This window comes from Gekko japonicus, unplaced genomic scaffold, assembly GCF_001447785.1.
Source record: "Gekko japonicus isolate JY-2015 unplaced genomic scaffold, Gekko_japonicus_V1.1 scaffold1720, whole genome shotgun sequence".
NCBI classification, from domain to species: domain Eukaryota; kingdom Metazoa; phylum Chordata; class Lepidosauria; order Squamata; family Gekkonidae; genus Gekko; species Gekko japonicus.
The window spans coordinates 106,595-129,955 of record NW_015173723.1 but is presented as its reverse complement, the minus strand read 5'-3'; the positions used below and the strand labels follow the sequence as shown (position 1 = coordinate 129,955).

General features: G+C 49.7%; 1 protein-coding gene across 1 annotated transcript in view; it reads right to left on the bottom strand.

Moving 5' to 3' along the window:
- The window catches only part of KIAA0586 (KIAA0586 ortholog), a 145,513-nt gene that overhangs the window by 35,069 nt on the left and 87,083 nt on the right, over positions 1–23,361 (bottom strand). Inside the window, exon 29 of the mRNA XM_015423372.1 lies at positions 20,737–20,916. Within this exon, the coding sequence (XP_015278858.1) occupies positions 20,737–20,916 (180 nt within the window). The remainder of the gene's footprint in view (positions 1–20,736; positions 20,917–23,361) is intronic.

Here is a 23,361-nt window from a genome sequence, read left to right as displayed (position 1 = left end):
CTCCGTCATACGGCACACTCGGGTCTCGAACTGCTGAACTACTGACCTTCCACAGCCTGCAGTTCAGTGTCTTAACCACTTGAGCCACTGCAGCTCCGAAAAAAACTTAAGTCTGATAAAATACCAGAGAGAAATGTTAACCTAGGTTGGGTATACATTGAGCATTCAAGGATATAATGGGGAAGATCCTCAATAACAGAAGAGCCACAAATACAAAAGCGCTGTTCCTTAGGTGTTCTACTATAGCAGCCAGCTAATACGGCTGTTGGCACTGATTCAAAACGCAAAGATGTGAAAGCTGCTCTGAGGTTATGATTATCTATACTAACTAGGTGGGGGGGGGTCTAAAATGGTCATTCTTAAAGAAATGCGTGGATAGAGTGATGGCTTGGACTGTATCACAGACTGCAGGATGCACTCTCAGCTGAGAAGCTGTTCTTCGCTTTCTGAAAGAGCACCAAGCTTTTAGGCAGCCTGGTCGCAGACAAAACTGCACGGCTTGAGTCACAGAATGACGTTTTTAAAAAAATGCTCCAAAGGCCCAGACCCTCTGCCCCCCCCCTTCTTTCACTCTGTTCTTTTTATCTACTACATGAATCTGAACTCTCTTTCTCCTAGTGAGTGCCCATCTCTTTCCCAGCAAAGAAATTCAAAATTACACACACAGAAAAGACTCCATAACTTAAGAACACGAGAATATAAGAGAAGCCCTGTTGGATCAGGCCAATGGCCCAGCCAAGCCAACACTCTTGCGTCACACAACAGCCAAAACCCAGGTGCCATCAGGAGGTCCACCAGCGGGGCCAGAACTCCAGAAGCCCTCCCACTGTGGCCCCCCAAGCGCCAAGAAGACAGAACATCACTGCCTCAGACATAAGAACATCAGAGAAGCCATGTTGGATCAGGCCAATGGCCCAGCCAAGCCAACACTCTTGCGTCACACAACAGCCAAAACCCAGGTGCCATCAGGAGGTCCACCAGCGGGGCCAGGACTCTAGAAGCTCTCCCACAAAACTCGTATAAATTTATCCAGCCTCCACGTCGCATGATTTTTTTGATTTTTTTAAAAAATCTCGTCTGTCTCCCACAGAGCTTGGGGGTAGCACACCTGACTCCCCCGTTTTGCCCTCACAGGACCCCTACGAGACAGCTTAGGTCGATAGACAGAGAGTGGACAAAGCCCACCCTGTGAACTTTAGGACTGAGTGACCTATCCTGGTCCAAATGGCCCCCCCACCCGCATCAGACTCTCTCTCTCTCTCCGAGCATCAGACACACCAGGGAGCATCTAAGGACAGTTTTCTGTTTGGAGTGGGTCAGTTCTCGGCGGGGGCGGGGGGAGAACAGTAGTCGGATCCATGCCTTATTTGGCGAGGAATGATTAACATCACAGGCAGGTTCTGCCACTAGCGTCCATTCACTGGGATTTCTGGTTCATGCAAAGGAATGTCTGCGCGAGGGGTGAGAGCAGGTCAGCTCCAGCGGGCTCACCCTCGTCTGCCTTCATTCACGACCGCACGGGGCTGGTGCCAATGGGACCCATGCCCACACGGTGCTGTTGTGGCTCCCCACTCCCCCTTCAAAGGAGGCTGCAGCAATTATGAGGTTTCATTCAGAACGTGCGACGGCTCACGATGCAGGCAGGACAAAGCGGTCCCGGTCACATCCGAGGGGGATTCCGAGTCCTGCGGGGGGGACTGTGAGAACACTTTTTTTTTTTGGCAAATGGCCTTCCCGGGAGGGCAATCCAGAAAACAAAAATCCAAGAGCCCCCTGAGAGAGCATCTAGATTTGAGTCCGGCAGCACTTTAGAGACTTGCAAGATTTTTTTGGGGGGGTGAGTTCCCGAGAGTCAGAGCTCCCTTGGTCCGATGCCGAGATAATATTTCGAGATACTCTAGGTTGGGGTGGCGAACTCATTTGTTATGAGGGCCGGATCTGACGTAAATGAGACCTTGTTGGGCCGGGTGTGTCATAAAATGTAATGCCAGGTAGCGGAGATACATATAAAGGACACAAACACAAAGGGTTTTTTTTACTTAAAATAAAAAAATGCTTAAAACACTTGCAATATTTTGTTTATTTAACAGTGTCTGATAACGGACACCCCTTGCTCTGAATTACTGCATCAAAATGTCTGTGCTGTTGCAAACTTGAGTATGCTGTTCAGGTGTGTATCTGTAACCTGCAAACCTACGATGACGCAGCAGCAGCAGCAGAAGAACTGGAAGAAGAAGAAGAAGACAGCCAGTTCTTTTGTGGGCCTGATTGAAGCCCTCCGGGGGCCTGAACCGGCCCCCGGGCCACATGTTCGACACCCCTGCTCTAGAAGGATCTTACCCCAAAAACCTTATTGGTCTCTAAGGTTACTGGACTCGAATCTGATTATGGGCTTCCCAGTGGAACAGTACTGGCTACTGGGGGGAACAGGATGCTGGACTCGATGGCCCTCCATCAGATCTAGTGGGGTTCTTCTGACAGTCTTATCAGAACCACAAAAGGGGGAAGCAGGAGACTGCCTCAGGAGAGGACCACTTGGGTCTTTCTGCCCCTTCAAGGAGCCTGGGACAAACCAAATATCTGCGCATTGAGGAGATCAGGTTGGTGTCATGGTTAAGACCACGAGTGGTCATCTGTGCATTCACACCACCCGCCCTCCTTCCCCGCTGTTGTCAGCTTCTACATTTTCTATAGGGGTTGATTCGCGGCGGTTCGAAGGAACTGGCGGGATGTCCGCGCCCACCCCTCTGGGCATGCGTGGTGGGGTTCCTGCGCATGCCCGAGGTCTGGGTGCGAAAATCCGTTAAGAGCTTGCTACAATGCCGATCGATCCAGCGCATGTGCACTCTATCCCATGGGTGTGAAGCACAGAGACCACGTCGAAGATCACATAACCTCCTGCGTCTCATCTCGTTCAGCCTTCCATTAGGTACTGGGCTTCATCAGATCAACATCCGCTTGGCCTGGATTCCAATTCTGATTCTAAACCAGGTCTCTGCTACGTGAGACCTGTAGCTGTACCACACAGCCTGCTTACGGATTGCCCTCAACTTCAGGTTGGTTGGCAAGCAGGAAGGCAGGTGACTATCATACAGTGTTCGGTTCCTTGAAGAACAGCTGCCACAAGGAAACTACACATACAGACTAAGTTTTGCACATACAACTACACATAAAGACTAACTATGCATGTAAGCTGAGCTCCACCCTTATGCCCCAGTACCATAAAGACATCAAAAGAGGCCTGCTGGATCAGACCAGTGGCCCATCCAGTCCAGCATCCTGTCTCACAAAGTGGCCAACCAGCTCCTCTGGAAGGCCAACAACAGTGCATAGAGGGCCCAGGCCTTCACTAGAACATCAGAAGAGCCCGACGGGATCAGACCAATGGTCCATCCAGTCCAGCATCCTGTCTCACACAGCGGCCAACCAGCTCCTCTGGAAGGCCAACAACAGTGCATAGAGAGGCCCAGGCCTTCACTAGAACATCAGAAGAGCCGTACGGGATCAGACCAATGATCCATCCAGTCCAGCATCCTGTCTCACACAGCGGCCAACCAGCTCCTCTGGAAGGCCAACAACAGTGCATAGAGAGGCCCAGGCCTTCACTAGAACATCAGAAGAGCCCTGCGGGATCAGACCAATGGTCCATCCAGTCCAGCATCCTCTCTCACACAGTGGCCAACCAGTTCCTCTGGAGGGCCAACAATAGGGCTTAGAGGTCGAGGTCTTCACTAGAACATCAGAAGAGCCCTGCTGGATCAGACGAATGGTCCATCCAGTCCAGCATCCTGTCTCACACAGTGGCCAACCAGTTCCTCTGGAGGGCCAACAATAGGGCTTAGAGGCCAGGGCCTTCACTAGAACATCAGAAGAGTCCTGCTGGATCAGACCAGTGGCCCATCCAGTCCAGCATCCTGTCTCACACAGTGGCCAACCAGTTCCTCTGGAGGGCCAACAATAGGGCTTAGAGGCCAGGGCCTTCACTAGAACATCAGAAGAGTCCTGCTGGATCAGACCAGTGGCCCATCCAGTCCAGCATCCTGTCTCACACAGTGGCCAACCAGTTCCTCTGGAGGGCCAACAATGGGGCTTAGAAGCCAAGGCCTTCCCCTGATGCTGCCTCCTGGCTCTGGGATTCAGAGGCTTAGTGCCTCTGAATGTGGAGGTTCCCCTCAGGCACCATAACTAGTAGCCACTGATAGACTTATCCTCCATGAAACTATCTAACCCCCTTTTAAAGCTGTTTATAAGAAAAATTCTTCTCCAGATCAGAATTCCCAGCCGGGATTTGCGAGGACTACTGCAATTCATTAGACCAATTACTAGCTAATGACAAGATGACAAGCGGAGTCTCTTGTAAAGCAAAGTAACGAATATATGAACAGAGGAAATGGATTTGGCAAGACATAACCGCTTCCAAACCTAAGGAAGGAAAGACTCTATTTTCAGACCAAAGTAAAAGCCTTCCTGCAAGTCTGTAGAGACTGCTCTCTGGACTTCAACCACAGCTACAGCATTCACTAGTTTTAGGTGGGCCACCGCATTGGTCTGAAGTAGAAGAACCAGATTTGAGTCCAGTAGCACGTTTGGTCCTTTCCGCACTTGGATCTCATCCCTGGTTTTATCAGAGCTCAACTTGCGACACAATACTTTGCATTTATCGCTGGTTATAACAGCATGGGGCTGCGGTGGCTCAAGTGATTAAGATGCTGAGCTACAGGTCAGTATTTCGGCAGTTCGAGGCCCGAGTGCCGCATGACGGAATGAGCTCCTGTCTCTGGCCCCAGCTCTTGCCAACCTAGCAGTTCAAAAGCGAGAAATTGCAAGGAGATTAATAGATACTGTCCAGGTTTGCCATCGCTTTCCTCCAAAGGAGCAGGCGTCTTTTAATTTCATGGCTGCAGTCCCCAATGGCAGTGATCTTGGTCTAGGGGGGCCTCAAATTTATACTGCTGATGTCAAATCACAAGTTCAATAAAAATGGGGACATTTATAACAAAGCCTTACAACATTCTTTTTCATTGTATTAAATGTAAGCATTTAAAATATAACGCAACTAATTTTGTATCGTTGTTTTTGCACTTCTTCATTTTTTAATTTACTGGGGGGGGGGGGTCCCCTGGAGAAATGGAAGTGGCCCGGGCCTCTCTTGACCTCTGTTGGGGCCTGGCTCCAGGCTAGACGATTTCTACACCACTTAACACATCACGTTTAAAAGCTCACGGTTTGTTTCAGTTCTCTTCGGGAGTTCTGCCCATTTCCAGATTTCTGAAGCCAAGACTTTATCGCGCTGCTCATCGGATGTCCCATCCCGTGGGCTGTACTTCGCTTACAACGAGGTTCCCCAACATGGTGCTCGCGGATGCCACAGGGCCCACCAAGCTATTCAGAAAGTGGGCGGGGCCAGTGTAAGGGCGGGGCTCGTTACTGGCTGCCCTCATCCAAATGAAAGGGATCAGGAGGACTGGTAAGTGCCCCAGGCTTTCCTTATTCAGTGTGCGGTTCCCACTCCTCCAGGTTGGTGTCGTGGTTAAGAGCGGTGGACTCTAATCTGGAGAACCGGGTCTGAATCCCCACTCCTCCTCCATGTGCAGCCAGCTGGGTGACCTTGGGTCAGTCGCAGTTCTCTCAGAGCTGTTCTCTCAAGAGCCGTGCTCGCCGAGCTCTCATAGCCCCACCTACCTGACAGGGTGTCTGCTGTGGGGAGAGGAAGGGAAGGAGATTGTAAGCTGCTCTGAGACTTTGAGTGAAGGGCGGTGTATGAATCCAGCTCTTCTTCCTCTCTAGAGCCAACAGCAGGGCAGAGAGGGCAAGGCCTTCATTAGAACATCAGAAGAGCCCTGCTGGATCAGACCACTGGTCCATTTAGTCCAGCCTTCCACCTCACACAGTGGTCAGCCAGTTTGGTGTAATGGTTAAGAGCCATGGACTCTAATCTGGAGAACCGGGTTTGATTCCCCACTCCTGCATGCAGCCAGCTGGGTGGCCCTGGGTCAGTCCCAAGTTCTCTCAGAGCTGTTCTCTCAAGAGCAGTCCTCTCAGAGCTCTCTCAGCCCCACCTACCTCACAGGGTGCCTGTTGTGGGGAGAGGAAGGGAAGGCGACTGTAAGCCGCTCTGAGACTCCTTTGGGTAGGGAAGAGCAGGGTATAAAACCAAGTCTTCTTCTTTTTCCCAGGAGGGGAAGATATTCCATTCGGCTCTGTGTTCGGCCGAACCCCCTTTTCGGGGTGGCGCTCAGCACCCCTCTCAAAATGCTAAAAGTACCCACAGGGTCAAAAAAAAAAGTCGGGGACCCCCGACTTACGCGATGTAATCTGCCTTGCGTCTCAGCGAGAAAGTCAGGTTATAAATCACCTAAGTAAATAAATGAATAAATATAGGCCGTGGTCCGTCTGTGCCAGGATTTTGAATTCATCGGGGACTACTGAAAGAGCCTTTAACATGACCCACAAAATACTGATTAACAAGCACTTAAGTTGGTATTTACGGGAACAGGAGCAGACCAGCCCGTCTCAGAATGGCAGGCCAGACTAAGGGGACTTTTCCAGGCATGTCATGAAGACGGCCTAGTCGCTGTCCTCAAGCGGAGAGGACAAGGGGGGGGGGGGGGGGGGAGGAAGCTCCAGAAATGTCAACTCCCAAGTTAGGGGTTACTGCCAGAAAGCAAGATCCTGTCGGTCTGCTCTGCCTTAGTCGGAAGGCCTGCAAACTGCTGCTCTAAGCCATTTTCTGCATAATTGGCGGTTCGCGTTATTTTCTTTCCAGAAATAATCGCTTGAGCTTGTGAAAATAAAAAGTCGGTGTATTATAACATTAGGGCACATCTGCGGATAATAGGAGAGAGATTAAAGGATATCCCGAAAGCCAAGTAAATATACGTAACCGTCCAACGTTTCCACAAGATCGAGGGAGCACACGCGTTTTGACTGAGGGGACATGGACCACGCTGTGTATTCAGCTGGTGTGTTCGGAAGAAATGGCACCCGTTGGATAATGCAGTTTCATGGCTCTGTCCGGCATGGCTTTTTGTTAGAAGAAATCTGTCGGCTTTTAAGTGGATTTGGTGCTTTCCTGGCTGTACTCTTTCTTGATCAAAAAAAGAGCTATTCAGTCTAGATTTATTAGTAAAGTTTTCCTTGCTCGAAAGCTAGTTGAATCCGACTCCAGGGGGCGGTGCGCATCTCTGTTTCCAAGCTGAAGAGCCAGCGCTGTCTGAAGACTTCTCCGTGGTCATGTGGCCGGCATGACTAAACGCCAAGGCGTGTGGAACGCTGTTACCTTCCCACCAAAGCAGTACCTATTTATCTACTTGCAATTTCTTGCTTTCGAGCTGTTAGGTTGGCAGGAGCTGGGGCCAGAGACGGGAGCTCTCTGTCACGCAGCACTCAGGTCTCGAACTGCCGAACTACAGACCTTCTGGTCTGCAGCTCAGTGTCTTAACCTCTGAGCCACTGTGGCCCAGATTTATTAGACTCCCCCACAAAATGGTTGGGAGCTATTCCCTCCTGCCTTTTATGGCACAAGGTTTTCAAGGGAGGACTTTCCCACCCTTGCAATAAACCCAGATGCCAACTTTGGTACCACATACACCCAGACTAGAACCACTGGATCTAACATCAACTGCACCATCTCAGGCTCATTCACTTGCTCATCTTCTAACGCTGTATATGCCATTAAATGCCAACAGTGCCCTTCAGTTCTCTACATAGGGCAAACAGGTCAAACCCTACACCAAAGGATGAATGGATGCAAATCCGACATCAAGAATCGCAAAACTGAGAAACCTGTAGAACACCTTCCAGGACGTTCAATGGGGACCTCAAAGTAGCTGTTTTATTGCAAAGGGATTTCAGAAGCAGACTAGAATGGGACACTGCTGAGTTACAAGTTGTTATAACACTCAGGACAATGGAACCCCCAGGGCTTAACAGAGATATTGGTTTCTTATCTCACTACACTTGCTAAAGTCATTCAGTGCTCACAACAGTTTGTAAACTCTTGTTACGCTGTATCCTAATTTGCTGCTATTCACAGGTCTTGCCAATAGGCTTCACCCAGTCTTAGCTATATTTACTGCTCAGTTACTTATGCATCTTGTCTCTGATTAACCCTTCCTGTCCTGGCAACACCCTCCCCACCCTCTATCTATATGTAATGGTCGGTGACTTCTGTTTCACTGTATCTGAGGAAGTATGCAAGCACATGAAAGCTCATAGCCAGAATAAAACATTTTTGGCCTTAACGGTGTCACTGGATTCAAACTTTCTTCTGCCATGTTCTGACAGTTGGTAAGGGTAAGAGATTGGATTTATACCCCGCCCTTCACTACCCAAAGGTGTCTCAGAGCGGCTTACAAACTCCTTCCCCTTCCCCTCCCCACAACAAACACCCTGTGAGGTAAAAGAAGAAGAAAAGAGATTGGATTTATACCACGCCCTTTGCTACCCGAAGGTGTCTCAGAGCGGCTTACAAACTCCTTTCCCTTCCCCTCCCCACAACAGACGCCCTGTGAGGGAGGTGGGGCCGAGGGAGCTCTGACAGAAACGGCTCTTTTTTCAAGAACAGCTCTTATCAGAACTACGGCTTGCCCAAGGCCATCCAGCCAGGTGCAAGTGGAGGAGTGGGGAATCAAACCGGGTTCTCCCAGATTAGAGTCCGCGCACCTGACCGCTACACCAAACTGGTTAGAGCAGTTCCCCACTGAAACAGGCTTCCTTGGGGGGGGGGGGTGAGCTCTCCTTCTTTGGAGGGTTTTAAGCAGAGACTAGATGGAGTCTAGCCATGGAATCAGCAGTGCTGATTCTGTGAATTTAGGCAGATCATGAGGAGGAGGGCAAAAAGGGGTGAGCCAGTGCTTGGCTCTTGTGGCTCTGTCTTAACGCTGATTGCCACTTTGGGGTCAGGGAGGAATTTTCCTCCAGGCCAGATTGGCCCAGGGACCCTGGACGTTTTCTGCCGTCCTCCGGGCACAGAGCAGGGGTCACTGGGGGAATGGGGCGGGGAGATAGTGGTGAATTTCCTGTAGGTCACTCTGGGCTTCGCCCCTCCAAAAGGTGCGTGGAGAACCTCTCCTTCCCCCACCTCAGCATCTGACGGATTGGTCCCTGATTCCTCAGTTTCCACATTCTTTTCCTCGGTTTGGGTCTGGTCCCCTTCCTCGAGGCGGGTTTCCCTGCTGTCGCTCATCTCGGCTGAGAGATACGGGTTGGAGAATGACTGATTCCTGACACTTTGTCGGGCTCTTTAGTCAGGGTACACCACACAAGGCTTCTTTTAGAAGATCAGTGTTTATTGGTAGTCCAGTACTAAAGAACGAGTACACAGCTTGTGTCAGGAATACCCTACAGTATAATGGCCCCTGACTTATAGTGGAATCAAACTCCCCACCCCATGAGCTGAAGCCAATGGATATGATTTGCGCGCATGGGCTGAAGCTAGCAAGCGAGCAGGCAAAGCATAAAAACCGTTAGCTTTCCCAGACGAATTAATTGCAGCTGGGAACAACAACAAGGTCAAGCCAGAGACAGCACACAGAAGCTGGACAGGGATGAGCTGGGAGAGAGGAGGAGGTGCACCCCTCCACATTCCAGATCGATGACAGGGCTACCTGACATCAGGGGGTTGAGCTAGATGATCTTTGGGGTGCCTTCTGCTCCACGTTTCTATGCTGGCAGCCCATTAATAACTGCATTGGCTACGCTGGCCTGATGTGAAGCAAAAAAGAAATAAACAAAGGGCTGCAACATTCTAACTGGTTAGACTGATCTATTTAAAATCCATGTTCAGCTAGAAAGATACGCTCAATTAATCTTATAAAAAGGTAAAGGCTCCCTTGCTCGAAAGCCAGTTGAATCCGACTCTAGGGTTGCAGTGCTCATCTCCGTTTCAAAGCCAAAGAGCCAGCGCTGTCCGAAGACGTTTCCGTGGTCATGTGGCCGGGATGACTAAACACCAAGGTACACGGAACGCTGTTACCTTCCCACCGAAGTTAATTAATCTTATAGCAGAAGTGAATCAATTAATCTTATAGCAGCTCTCAAAAAAAATCTGCAGGGACAAGGGGCCGTGTCAGAAGAGGCAATCCTTCCTCTGTGAGATGCTAGATGCAAAGTGTGGATGTCGCAATGAACGCCGACAGTCCTTTGTGCTTCCGCGTGCTCTTCTCCATCCTGACTATCGTTCACTCAGATATTTCGATCCATTGAAACCAAGTAAAATAGATTCAGGTGGGCAACCGTGTTGGTTCGAAGCGACAGAACAAAGTTTGAGTCCAGTGCAGTGTTCCCTCTAAGCTGAGTCAGTGTGAGCTAGCTCACAGTTCTTTAGCCTCCGGCTCACACATGTTTGTCTTAGCTCGGGAAGGGCGGCTCCGGAGCAAACTAATTAATGCAGCGGCCAAATCACTCGCTCACAACTTTAACACCAGCATCTCACAAAGTAGAATTTTTGCTCACAGGACTCCACAGCTTAGAGGGAGCCTTGGTCCAATGGCGCCTTTTAAGACCAGCAAAGCACCACTGGACTCAAACTTTGTTCTAAAACCAAGTAAATCAGTCATAGAAGATGTCTGTAGCTAACTGAACAACTTTAAAAATGTATGAAGAGCCCTGCTGGATCAGTCCAGGGCCCCATCTAGTCCAGGGGTGTCAAACATGTGGCCCGGGGGCCAGATCAGGCCCCTGGAGGGCATCCGTCAGGCCCGCAGTGGAACTGGCCATCTCCTGCTTCCAGTTCTGCTGCTGCTGCTGCATCATAGCTTGCTTCGTCAGACTCTCTCAATCGCTCAGACATTTCATGTTTTCCCCCTGGGTCCTAGACTCAGAACTCCGAGCACGAGATTTCTGTGGCGAATGTCAATAAATCAAAAGTAGGTTTGCGGCTTACAGAGCTAATGTTTTAAGCATGTTCTTATTTTAAGTAAAAAAAACCCCACCCTTTGTGTTTGTGTCCTTTATAAAGTTGATATCTCCGCTACCTGGCATTACCTTTTACGACACACGTGGCCCGGCCCCAAAAGGTCTCATTTATGTCAGATCCCGCCCTCGTAACAAATGAGTTCGACACCCCTGATCTAGTCTATTGTACTCTTTCACACAGTGGCCAACGCGCGAAAGCATGGAGATGCCTTCTACTCGGGCAAAGCCTTGGTTCATCAAAGTCAGTGTGGTTTCCTCAAGAGTAGCAGCGGGTCTTGAGCAGTGTTCCCTCTAAACTGAGTTAGTGTGAGCCGGCTCACAGTTTCTTAGCCTCCGGCTCACACATTTTTGTCTTCGCTCAGGAAGGGATGGCTCCAGAGCAAACTCATTTATGCAGCAGCCAAATCGCTCGCTCACAACTTTAATGCCAGTAGCTCACAAAGTAGAGTTTTCGCTCACAAGACTCCACAGCTTAGAGGGAACATTGGTCTTGAGTTGAAGCCTGCCAGGTGACCTTGGGTCTGCAACCATCTCTCAGCCTCACCTACCCTCACCAGGTTGTTGCTAGATTCAGGTGGTCGGCTGTGTTGGTCTGAAGCAGCAGCACAAAGTTGGGAGTCCAGCGGCACCCTCAAGAGCCAGTTTGGTGTAGTGGGGTCAGGAGCACAGACTCTAATCTGGGAGAACTGGGTTTGGATTCCCCACTCCTCCACATGCACCTGCTGGCATGGCCTCGGGTCAGTCACAAGTGATGACAGAGCTGTTCTCTCAAGGGCGGTTCTCGAGAGAGCTCTCTCGGCCCCACACACCTCACAGGGTGTCTGTTGGGGGGAGGGGGGAGGAGACTGTAAACCACTCTGAGACTGCTTTGGGTAGTGAAGGTGGGATATAACTGCACCGAGGGGAGCGGTGGCACAGTGGGTATATCCCACTGCCTTAACATCCGAACTGTGTTAGTTCGAGCCCCACGCTGGTGTGAGCAGCCAGCCTGTTGTCCCCAGCTCATCGTCCACCCAGCGATTCGAAAGCTTCGGCGAGTAGATAAAATGGGAACCACTCCTTAGAGAGGGTGGGCACACCAATCTCCCTTGTGGGAGGGTGTTAGCTGACAGTCGGGACTTCCTGGTCGAGGTCGGAAAAAGGCGAAAGAACTTCTCGGCTACAAAAATCCCTGCAGTGGATGTCTCCGGCCAGGCGGTGGCAGTGTGGCGATGTGACATACAGGTCCTGAAGCCTGGTCGACCAGCAGCCGTTCGGAAAATGATGGAGCCAAGCCAGAAGATGCTTACCCAGGGGCAGCTTTCCATATCTCCCCCCCCTTGCTTAATCTGTGCTGTTGCAACCTTGAGTATGCAACCACCTTTGAGTCCAGTGGCACCTTTAAGACAAGCAAAATTGTATTTTGGCTTTAAGCTTTCGTGTACATGGCACACTTCTTCAAATTCAGACTGTATCTTATACACAGAATAACACTCTGTTGGCCAGAAGAGAAGATTGGATTTCTTCTTGTTATGCGTGAAGTTCCATGGGCATGGACGGCATGGCATTTTTAAAAAATCTCCAAAACAGTTAATCTGGCCCTAAAGAAGACATTACCTAAGTTTAGGGGAGCTGCGGTGGCTCAAGTGGTTAAGACACTGAACTGCAGGCTGTGGAAGATCAGTAGTTCGAGACCCGAGAGTTGCCGCATGACGGAGTGAGCTCCTGTCTGTCTCTGGTCCCGGCTCCTGCCAACCTAGCAGCTCGAAAGCAAGAAATTGCAAGTAGATAAATAGGTACCGCTTCATTGGAAGGTAACAGCGTTCCGTGCGCCTTGGTGTTTAGTCATGCCGGCCACATGACCACGGGAACGTCTTCGGACAGCGCTGGCTCTTCGGCTTGGAAACGGAGATGAGCACCGCAACCCTAGAGTCGGACTCGACTGGCTTTCGAGCAAGGGAAACCTTTACCTTTACTTTTTAAGCTTAGAAAAAGATCCTATTCCTTTGCAACACTGTTCTATTGTGGTTTGGGGAAGGGGGCTGTTAAAGAAAAGGACACACAGTTCCTGCATGGACAATTCTTTTCCTTTAAAAATCTCCCTTTATCCCTCCCCCAAAAGAAGGATTGCTGCCACCTCGTGGCTGGAAATAAGCAGATCATCTTTAAGGTAGCCGCACACATCACAGGACAATGCATTCTCTGGCCTTGGATTTGCCACCAAATACATACTTGGTGGCGTGAGCCACGGCCAGTCCCCGCCACTTGAAAAGCTGTTTTAAATATACACCGAAAATTTAATACAACGAACGCATTCAGGCGTAAACGTACAAAATAGCGATCTGAACCCACTGATTCTAAGAAGAACCAACATTAAATAGGGAGAACTCGAGGGCTTGCTGAAGTTGAAGAGGAGAGAGAGAGTCACGCACACATAGTTTGTGCTTCAAATCTACACTTATCATTCCGGAGAAATCCTTGAGAGCCAGTTTGGTGTCCTGGTTAGGAGCGCGGACTCTAATCTGGGAGAACCGGGTTTGATTCCCCACTCCTCCACATGCAGCAAGCTGGGTGACCTTGGGTCAGTCACAAGTTCTCTCAGAGCTGTTCTCTGAAGAGCAGTCCTCAAAAGAGCTCTCTCAGCCCCACCTACCTCACAGGGTGTCTGTTGTGGGGAGGGGAAGGGAAGGAGACTGTAAACCGCTCTGAGACACCTTCGGGTAGTGAAGGGTGGCCAATCTCTTCTCTCTCTTCTTCTTCCTTCCAATGTCATACGTTTCACATGAAATTCTGCAAATTCCCAGCTCTGCATTTTAAGCCCTGCAGCCTCAAAGGTTTCTCTCAATTGCCAGGAGATTCTCCTCCGGTTACCAGCCAGACTGAATCACTATTGCTAATAGCCCAGATTGGCCCGTATACAGATAAGGCACCTCCACACAGCAGAACCGGAAATGGCTACTGTTTCGGATCCTGCTAATCCAGGGGGAACCCTTTGCTCTGGAGAAAAAGCTGGCCTTAAAAACCCACTCAGTTCACTTGACTGAATGAAAATATTTATATAGTTGAATTATTTTATTTATAGCCCACCTTCCTTACCGAGACTGAAGGTGGATGACACAGTGGAAAGCAATGCTCTTGGACTACAGACACAGAAATTTGGTACACAGCAAAAAGTATTCGACATGATGCATTAATGCAGAAACTGGTGTGACATAATAGAAGGCAAAGCAGTGGCAGCAGGATAATACATACAGCAAATAGGTAAGACATATTATATGCAGCGGCAGGGGTCATTTCCTGCAGGAGCGCATGGGAGCAGAGCTCCGGCAGTAAAGAGCCCAGGGGGCGGGCACATGTAACAAGCCCCGTCCCCTGCTCCCAGCAGCCCTCAGTCAGAGCAAGAAGCAGCCAGGTAAGCTGCAAAGCCCCTCCCCTCGCCCCCCCGGTCCAAAACAGTTCAGTGGCACCTTTAAACCCAAGTTTTATTCAGGTACAAGCTCTCCCTCCTCTGCGAGGACAGATCTGCACGTTCCCCCCCCCCCCCCAATAGCTAGCAATCCAAAACAGTCCAGTGGAGCCTGAGTGGTGGGTGTTGCCTTCTGACATACTTCCGGTGATGTCACGGGGTGTGGCATATGCAAATAAGTTGTGCTAATGAGTTATGCTAATGAGCTCCTGCACCTCTTCTTCTACGAAATGACCCCTGGGTAAGACATATTATATGCAGCAGTATAGTCCAGTCTTGTTCCCACTATTAAAGCCTCTTCTTGAATCATTTTGTTATAGTGGAGCTTTATTCTCTTTACCAAGATGCCATCCTAAACAATTCCGTTTTCCTCATCTCCTTAGATTCAAGGTAGCTAACAAAAGCAGAAGCCTGCCAGGACGTTAAAACGCCCGATCCATCAACAACAAAACAACAACAACAAAACATAGGCTATAAACAGCCATATCAGGCACTGTTGGCATAATCCTCCAATCAATACCTGGCTAAGCCTGGAGTTTTGATAGCATATTAAGTTGCTCTGGTAAGCTTAAAGGGCACTTACAAACACAGCAAAAGAACATAAGAAGAACCCTGCTGGATTGGACTGATAGTCCATCTAGTTCCAGCATCCTGTCTCACAGGGTGGTCAACCAGTTCCTCTGGACAGCTAAGAACATAAGAGAAGCCAATGTTGGATCAGGCCAACGACCCATCCAGTCCAACACCATGTCACTCAGTGGCCAAAAATACCAGGTGCCACCAGGAGGTCCAGCAGTGGGGCAAGGACACTAAAAGCCCTCCCACTGTTCCCCCCCCCCCAAGCACCAAGAATACAGAGCATCCCTTGCCCCAGACGGAGAGTTCCTATCTATACCTTGTGGCGAATAGCCACTGATGGACCTCTGCTCCATATGTTTATCTAATGCCCCCTTGAAGCCATCCATGCTTGTATCCACCGTGACCTCCTGTGGCACTGAAGCTAACAACAGGGCAGAGAGACTGAGGCCTTCCCCTCATACGAACGTAAGAAGAGCCCTGCTGGATCACACCAGTGGCCCATCTAGTCCAGCCTCCTGTCTCACACAGTGGCCAGCCAGTTCCTCTGGACAGCTAAGAACATAAGAGAAGCCAATGTTGGATCAGGCCAATGGCCCATCTAGTCCAACACTCTGTCACACAATGACCAAAAATACCAGGTGCCATCAGGAGGTCTGCCAATGGGCCAGCACACTAGAAGCCCTCCCACTGTTGCCCCCCCCCAAGCACCAAGAATACAGAGCATCACTTGTCCCAGTCTGAGAGTTCCTATCTATACCTTGTGGCTAATAGCCACTGATGGATCTCTGCTCCATATGTTTATCCAATCACCTACTGAAGCCATCTGTGCTTGTAGCTGCCACCACCTCCTGTGGCAGTGAAACTAGCAACAGGGCAGAGAGGCCGAGGCCTTCATAAGAACATCAGAAGAGCCCTGCTGGATCAGACCAGTGGCCCATCTAGTCCAGCATCCCGTCTCACACAGAGGCCAACCAGTTCCTTTGGAGGGCCAGCAACAGGGCAGAGAGGCCGAGGCCTTCATAAGAACATCAGAAGAGCCCTGCTGGATCAGACCAGTGGCCCATCTAGTCCAGCATCCCGTCTCACACAGAGGCCAACCAGTTCCTTTGGAGGGCCAGCAACAGGGCAGAGAGGCCGAGGCCTTCATAAGAACATCAGAAGAGCCCTGCTGGATCAGACCAGTGGCCCATCTAGTCCAGCATCCCGTCTCACACAGAGGCCAACCAGTTCCTTTGGAGGGCCAGCAACAGGGCAGAGAGGCCGAGGCCTTCATTAGAACATCAGAAGAGCCCTGCTCCAGGTGGCAACTGGAGATCTCCTGGAGTCACGACCGAGGCCCAGGTGACAGAGATCAGGTCACTTGGAGAAAATGGCCGCTTTGTCATGGGACCTCTATGGCATTAGACCCCGATGAAGTCCCCTCCCCTCCCCAAACCCCACCCTCCTCAAGCTCCACCCCCAAAATCTCCAGGTAGTTCTCAACCCCACAGCTGGCAACCCTAATTTTAGCACAAGAAGAAGAAGAGAAGAGATTGGATTTATACCCCGCCCTTCACTTAGAGTCTCAGTGCGGCTTACAAACTCCTTTCCCTTCCCCTCCCAACAACAGACACCCTGTGAGGTGGGTGGGGCTGAGAGCTCTGACACAAACTGCTCTTTTTCAAGGACAGCTGTGCCAGAGCTTGTGACTGACCCAAGGTCACACCAGCAGGTGCAAGTGGAGGAGTGGGGAATCAAACCTGGTTCTCCCAGATTAGAGTCCACACTCCTAACCACTACACCAAACTGGCTCTCACTACACAAGAAACCATCCCATGCAACGTGAACTGGTGATATATGGAAAAGAGGCAAATATAATAGCACGTACCTGTCTGTCGTGTGATTGCAGATCGGGCCCTCACTTGGATCACTCTGGGTTGCACCGGTCCTGCCCGCGCAGCCAGAGGGTGACTTCTCTGCAAGTCAGTTATTGAAAGTTATGAGAATCCAGACCTCCGCTTTTTTAGGAAGCTGCAGGGGCAAATGTGGACGGGAGGTGGCACAGTACCTAGGGTCAGATCTTGGGAGCTAACCAGGATTGGTACTTGGAATGGATCAGGCCTGTAACCAGGATCTTGTGGGGCAAATTTTTTTCCGGGTGGGGCTGAAGTTCTCGGTGCAGAAAGAAAAGCCATTTAGCCAACAGGAAGCGGTTACCAGGATAGATCTCTCAATTGTGACTTTAGATGACAGTTCTCAGCTGCTGCAAGTTAATCACTTCTGCCAGCCTAAGCAACAATCTTGTCTGAATTCAGGTGTGTAGTCATGTTAGTTGCCGTAGAAGAGCAAGATTCAAGTCCAGCGGGACCTTAAAGGCCAACCAGATTTCTGAGGTATAAGCTCTCCAGAGTCAAATTCCCCTTTGTCAGATACGAGCAGGAATTGAGATCCGTATCCAACGAAGGGCCGCCTCGAGTCTCGGGAACTGGTACCCTGGAAATCTTGTCCGTCTTTAAGGTGCTCCTGGACTCGACCTTTGCTCTTGTCTGTATTTAGATTTGCTCTATTTAACTTCATCCATCTGATGAGGAGTGACACTGAGCCAAGAGAACTATTCCTGGGTCAGATCTAAATGAGAAACAGAACCGCCTGTCGCCAGTGCAGAGGTACTGCCCCGTTCCATGAAGACAGTTCCAGGGGGTAGCTGTCTCGGCGCGCAGTAGAACAACTCGATCCGAGTCCATTGGCACCTGAGAGACCGAGACGATTTTCAGGGTATGAGCTTTTGAGAGTCAAAGTTCCCTTTGTCAGGTACAAGGAAGGGAGTCCTTGACTCCTGAAAGATCACACCTGTAATGATTTCATGTTTTGGTGTGTGTGTTCCTTTAAATGTTTAGTTTGACTGCAGCAAAATGAGAAGAATGATAGAGGGAGACACGTGTGATTTGATTGGCTGCTGACTGAGAGTGTGGGAGGAGGGGTGTCTGAGAGGATTCTGTGTGTGTGTGTCTATGAGGAGAGACAAGTAGGGAAGAGTTTTGAAGAGATTCTGTGTGTGAAGTTTGAAGAGAGAACATAGTCTGTGTGACTATGGGATTTTGAGTCTATTTCTGTGTGAATAAGACCAACAGTTTAGTCTGTGTGACTAAGAGAGTTGAATCTATTCCGTGTGAATAAAACAAAGAGACCAGCCTGTGTGGCTATATATATGAGAGAGAGAGAGAGAGAGAGAGAGAGAGAGAGAGTATACTGAGTGTATAAGCCTATCAGAGTGGAGTTTGGAGTCTGCGAGACTGTTTGTGGCACCAAGCTTTGCCAGTTATATTTACAAGTTCCTTTCTTCAGCAACAGTTCAAAATAACCAGAAACCTATTTTGTTCTTTCTTAAATAAATCATTTTTTGCTTAAACCTATACCAGAAATCAGTACAGTTCTTCCTCAGGGCCACATAGTCCTCTGAAGTGCCCACACCCTAGGTTATACTACCAAAGGAGAGAGATTTGGAATTTTTAATTCCTGGTGGCAGCAGAAAACTACCACGTTTATGTATTCAGAGAGTGTTTAAAGGTACAACCATTTCCCCTATAAGCAAGCACGTCACAATACCCCCCCCCAAATCTTGTTGGTCCCTAAGGCGCTACTGGACTCAAATTGAGCCGCCCCACTCCAAAGCCCCTAGCAGCTTTTAGCATCACACACACAAAGCTGCTTTCTACAACGGCCAGCTACTGGCTGGTTTCGCTCTGTACTGTCTACTCCGACAACCAGCAGTTCCCTAAGGCTTCAGGCAGATGCGTTTCCCAGCCCAAGCGTCTTTTTCAACTGGCACACAAATCACATATTCTGCCGCTGATCTACGGTCCCTCCTGTCCCTAGGAGGCAGAGTTGCGCAGAACCCTGTAGGGTGAATCCCTGGAATGTGGAAGATTCTAAGGCCTAAGATACAGCTTGAAACCAGAGCCTTTTATGTTATGGCGTTTTGTTCCTATATTTGACTACGGCAGTGAAAACGATATAAGCATAGAAAAGGAAATGCCTGGCAATATCTGTAGTAGAAGCACGCCTGGAGAAGACGTTGGACTCGGCAGTTATGGGTAAATTTACAGTGCTGGTTCGGGAAAAGGAGAAGAAGAGATTGGATTTATACCCTGCCCTTTACTACCCAAGGGAGAGCGGCTTATTTATTTATTTATTAGACTCATATCCGGCCCTTCCACATGGGCCCAGGGCGGCTAACAAGAGGCGAATGCCATACACAACAATAAAACCAGATAAAACAATCCAATTACATTTTACATATAAAATCAGCGCTCACATAATATTGCCCGAGACGAGGACTCCAATACACGTTACAGGGGGCACTACTGTCTTTTCTTGATCGTACTTCACCATGTCCACACTCCATTCCCAAGGCCAGTTCACGTCACCCAGATGGCAACGCGGTGGTGGTACAGTGACGGTGGCGGCTCCTACTCAAAAGCCTGGCGGAAGAGCTCCGTCTTGCAGGCCCTACGGAACTGCATAAGGCCCCGCAGGGCCCTGATCTCCTCCGGGAGCTCCTTCCACCAGATAGGAGCCACCACCGAAAAAGCCCTGGCCCTAGTTGCAGCATATTTAACATCTCTAGGGGCTGGAACGACCAAAAGATGTTTTGCCCCAGATCGTAGTGCCCTTGGGAGAACATATAGGGAAAGGCGGTCCCTTAGGTAAGCTGGACCCTGGCTTACAAACTCCTTTCCCTTCCCCTGAACACAACAGACACCCTGTGAGGTAGGAGGGGCTGAGAGAGCTCTTGACAGAAACTGCTCTTTTTCAAGAACAGCTCTTATCAGAACTACGGCTTACCCAAGTTCATCCATGTGGAGGACTAGGGAATCAAACCCGGTTCTCTCAGATTAGAGTCCGCGCACTTCACCACGACACCAAATCATTTTACTTATTAGAGATTGCATTAAAAAGATAAGCATGGTCTGTGGAATTTCTGAATAAGAAATTTGCCTAAGGGAAATTAAAAAGAGAGAGTTCTTGATTCCATATATAAGCAAGGACAATTCTGTAACCAAAATTATACTTGTTGAGAAAATCGGAAGCCTCTATGACCCCTTTTCTTTTCCCTCTCTTTTGCCTGTTTTGTTCCTCGTGCTGTATTTCGTTGATGTTCGTATCTGGTTTCAATTTTTCAATTTTTTCCCCCTATACGTCTCCCAGTCTTATTTCTCTAATAAAATTAAAATTTCTTCTACAGGGGGAATCCCGGGAGGAACAGTCTCTCTGATGCAACCCTCCAGCGAATGCCTGGCCCGGGAAGGAGCGACGCACACCACAGGCTGCATCCTACAAACACCACAACTAGGTCTGGGAGAATCGGCAGGCATAAACAAAGGAAGCTCTGAATGCTCGAAAGGTAATACCCTGGAAATCTTGTTGCTCTCTAATGTGCTCCTAGACTTGACTCTTGCTCTTGGACTGCAGACCAACAAGCCTATACACCTGAAGCCAGGTGTGGACTCTAATCTGGGAGAGCCGGGTTTGATTCCCCACTCCTCCACTTGCAGCTGCTGGATGACCTTGGGCAAGCCATAGTTCTGCCAGAGCTGTTCTCTCAAGGGCAGTCCTCGAGAGAGCTCTCCCAGCCCCACCTACTTCACAGGGGTGTCTGTTGTGGAGAGGGGAAGGGAAGGGAAAGGAGTTTGTAAGACGCTCTGAGACTCCTTCGAGTATTGAAGGGCAGGGTATAAATGCAATCTCCTCCTCTTCTTCTTTCGGTCTCCCCTGGCTTCCACAGGCATGAGCATCAGGAGTCTGAGCCCGCTCACGTAAACACAGACGTTTCAATACGGGGCTACGGAACAAGCTCGTGTACGTTACCTGGGATGCCTCCTCCGGCTGAGACGTCCGCCTGCTATCTGCCTCCTGAGCGGTGGAAGAAGCAGGACGCTCTAGTTCCGCCACGCTCATCGGCCCGCGGGTAGCGTCAGTGTCTCCCGGAGCCTCACCTGAAAGATTAAAACAGCGCTGGAAACATTGCAGCAACTTTACATCTAAAGCTCACAAGCGTGCTCCGAAATAACCTGCGGATTCGGAGTAACTGGAATCATTTGGCTGCAAGGGACCTTCAGCTGGACTCATTTGTAGGCTTCTCCTAAAGATGGCCAGTCATGTACGGCTGCGAGAGTCGGACCGTAAGGAAGGCCGAGCGCCGAAGAATAGATGCGTTTGAATTATGGTGCTGGAGAAGACTCTTGAGAGTCCCCTGGACTGCAAAGAGATCGAAACAGTCAATCCTAAAGGAAATCGACCCAGACTGTTCCCTGGAAGGCCAGAGACTGAAGCTGAAGCTCAAAGACTTTGGCCACCCAATGAGAAGGGTGCACTCACTGGAGAAGACCCTGATGCTGGGAAAGACAGAAGGTCAAAGAAGAAGGGGACGGCAGAGGATGAGATGGTTAGACGGTGTTATCGAGGCAACGAACATGAAATTAAGCAAACTCCTGAGCATGACGGAGGACAGGAGGGCCTGGCGTGATGTGGTCCACAAGGTCGTGAAGAGTCGGACTCGACTGTGCGACTGGACAACAACTACAAAGATGGCAACAATGCTTATGGCCGCGCATCGCCCTCTGAATGCAGCTTTCCAGTCAACAGAGTTGTCCTTCCTCTGTGTCTTTCTCTGCCGGCGCACGGGGCCTTTCTTGGATCTACCGTTGTGGGGTTTTTGCAAAGAGGCTGAAGAAGCTTTTGAGAGAAAGAACCCCCGAGTGAGTTCGCCGGCATCGAAGAAGGCTTAGCCATAAATCTCTTAATTTCATCCTTTCAAGGGGAAATTTTTTTTTTCCTTTGGAAGGAGGAAACCCGCAGTGACAGTTTTGAGGAGGGCTGGCGCAGACGAAACGAGGCCTCCCTCTTGGGTGCAGTTAGGCCTCTTACGTTGGCACGGGCTTCGGCAGCAGTTAGGACTGACAAGGTTCCCCCAGTTAGGGGTGAAACAGGATTCTTTAACCAGGGCCTGAAGGTAGTTAGGCATTCTGGTTCAGCGGAGAATCTGATAAGCCTTAAATGCAAATGAAGCTGTGGGTTAACGATGAGTAAATGAAGGAGAGGAATGACAACCAGAGAGGGGAGGGGACCGGGGGGGGGGAGGAATGCAGTCCTGCAGCTAAGAGACCAGCCCCATTACACGCTTCTCCTGGAAACATAATCGATCTCCATGTTATACAGATTGGCTCCCCCTGGAGAACATGGCAGCTTCAGAGGGCGGGCCCTAAGATATCACATCCCTCCTGCGTTCCCTTCCCACAGTTAATTTCACCCGACCAGCCTTTGTCCTCAAATCTCCAGGAATTTCCCAACCTTGAGTTGGCAAATCCTAGCTGTGTCCCGGATTATTTTGCAGACCGGTGCGTTTTTAACCTGGCAGACACAAACAGTCACCCTTATACCTGCTGAAGAATCCAAGGAAGTATGTTTATTATTTAAACATTAGAAGAACCCTGCTGGATCAGACCAGTGAGGGTTCATCTAGCTAAGTATCCTGTCTCACACAGTGGCCAACCAGTTCCTCTGGAGGGCCAACGACACAGGGCAGAGAGGCCAAGGCCTTCATAAGAACATCAGAAGAGCCCTGCTGGATCAGACCAGTGGTCCATCTAGCCCAGCAACTTGTCTTGCACAGTGGCCAACCAGTTCCTCTGGAGGGCCAACAACAGGGCAGAAAGGCTGAGGCCTTCATTAGAACATCAGAAGAAGCCTGCTGGATCAGACCAGTGGTCCATCCAGTCCAGCAACTTGTCTTGCACAGTGGCCAACCAGTTCCTCTTGAGGGCCAACAACAGGGCAGAGAGGCTGAGGCCTTTATTAGAACACCAGAAGAGCCCTGCTGGATCAGACCAGTGGTCCATCTAGCCCAGCATCTTGTCTTGCACAGTAGCCAACCTGTTCCTCTGGAGGGCCAACAACAGGGCAGAGAGCCCAAGGCCTTCCCCTGATGCTGCCTCCTGGCACTGGGATTCAGAGGCTGATTGCCTCTGAACATGGAGGTTCCCCTCAGCCACCAAGGCCAGTAGCCATTGATAGACTTATTCTCCATGAACCTGCCTATTCCCCTTTTAAAGTTGCTATGGTGGCCCCTCACACTTCCCTCCCTCAGAGGTCGATTTTCCCTCCAAGAACTGCAAAAGAAAAACAACAACAATAACACACATTTGTTCATATATTATTTCTTTCTGCCTTCTTTTCTGTGAACCTTTACTGATACTTGATAAATGGCTGATTAAGAATATAATCTGTAGTTACAAATATTGACTATCTTTATTGTCTTAACTGATTAGTGAAAGTTAGAAGTAATGGTTGGTTTATTTGAAGCAATATGTTTTGGATATTTGTAATGTTCTACCTGATGGTTGATAAAAATTATAGGGTAGTTTTGACTCTTAAAGTGGGCC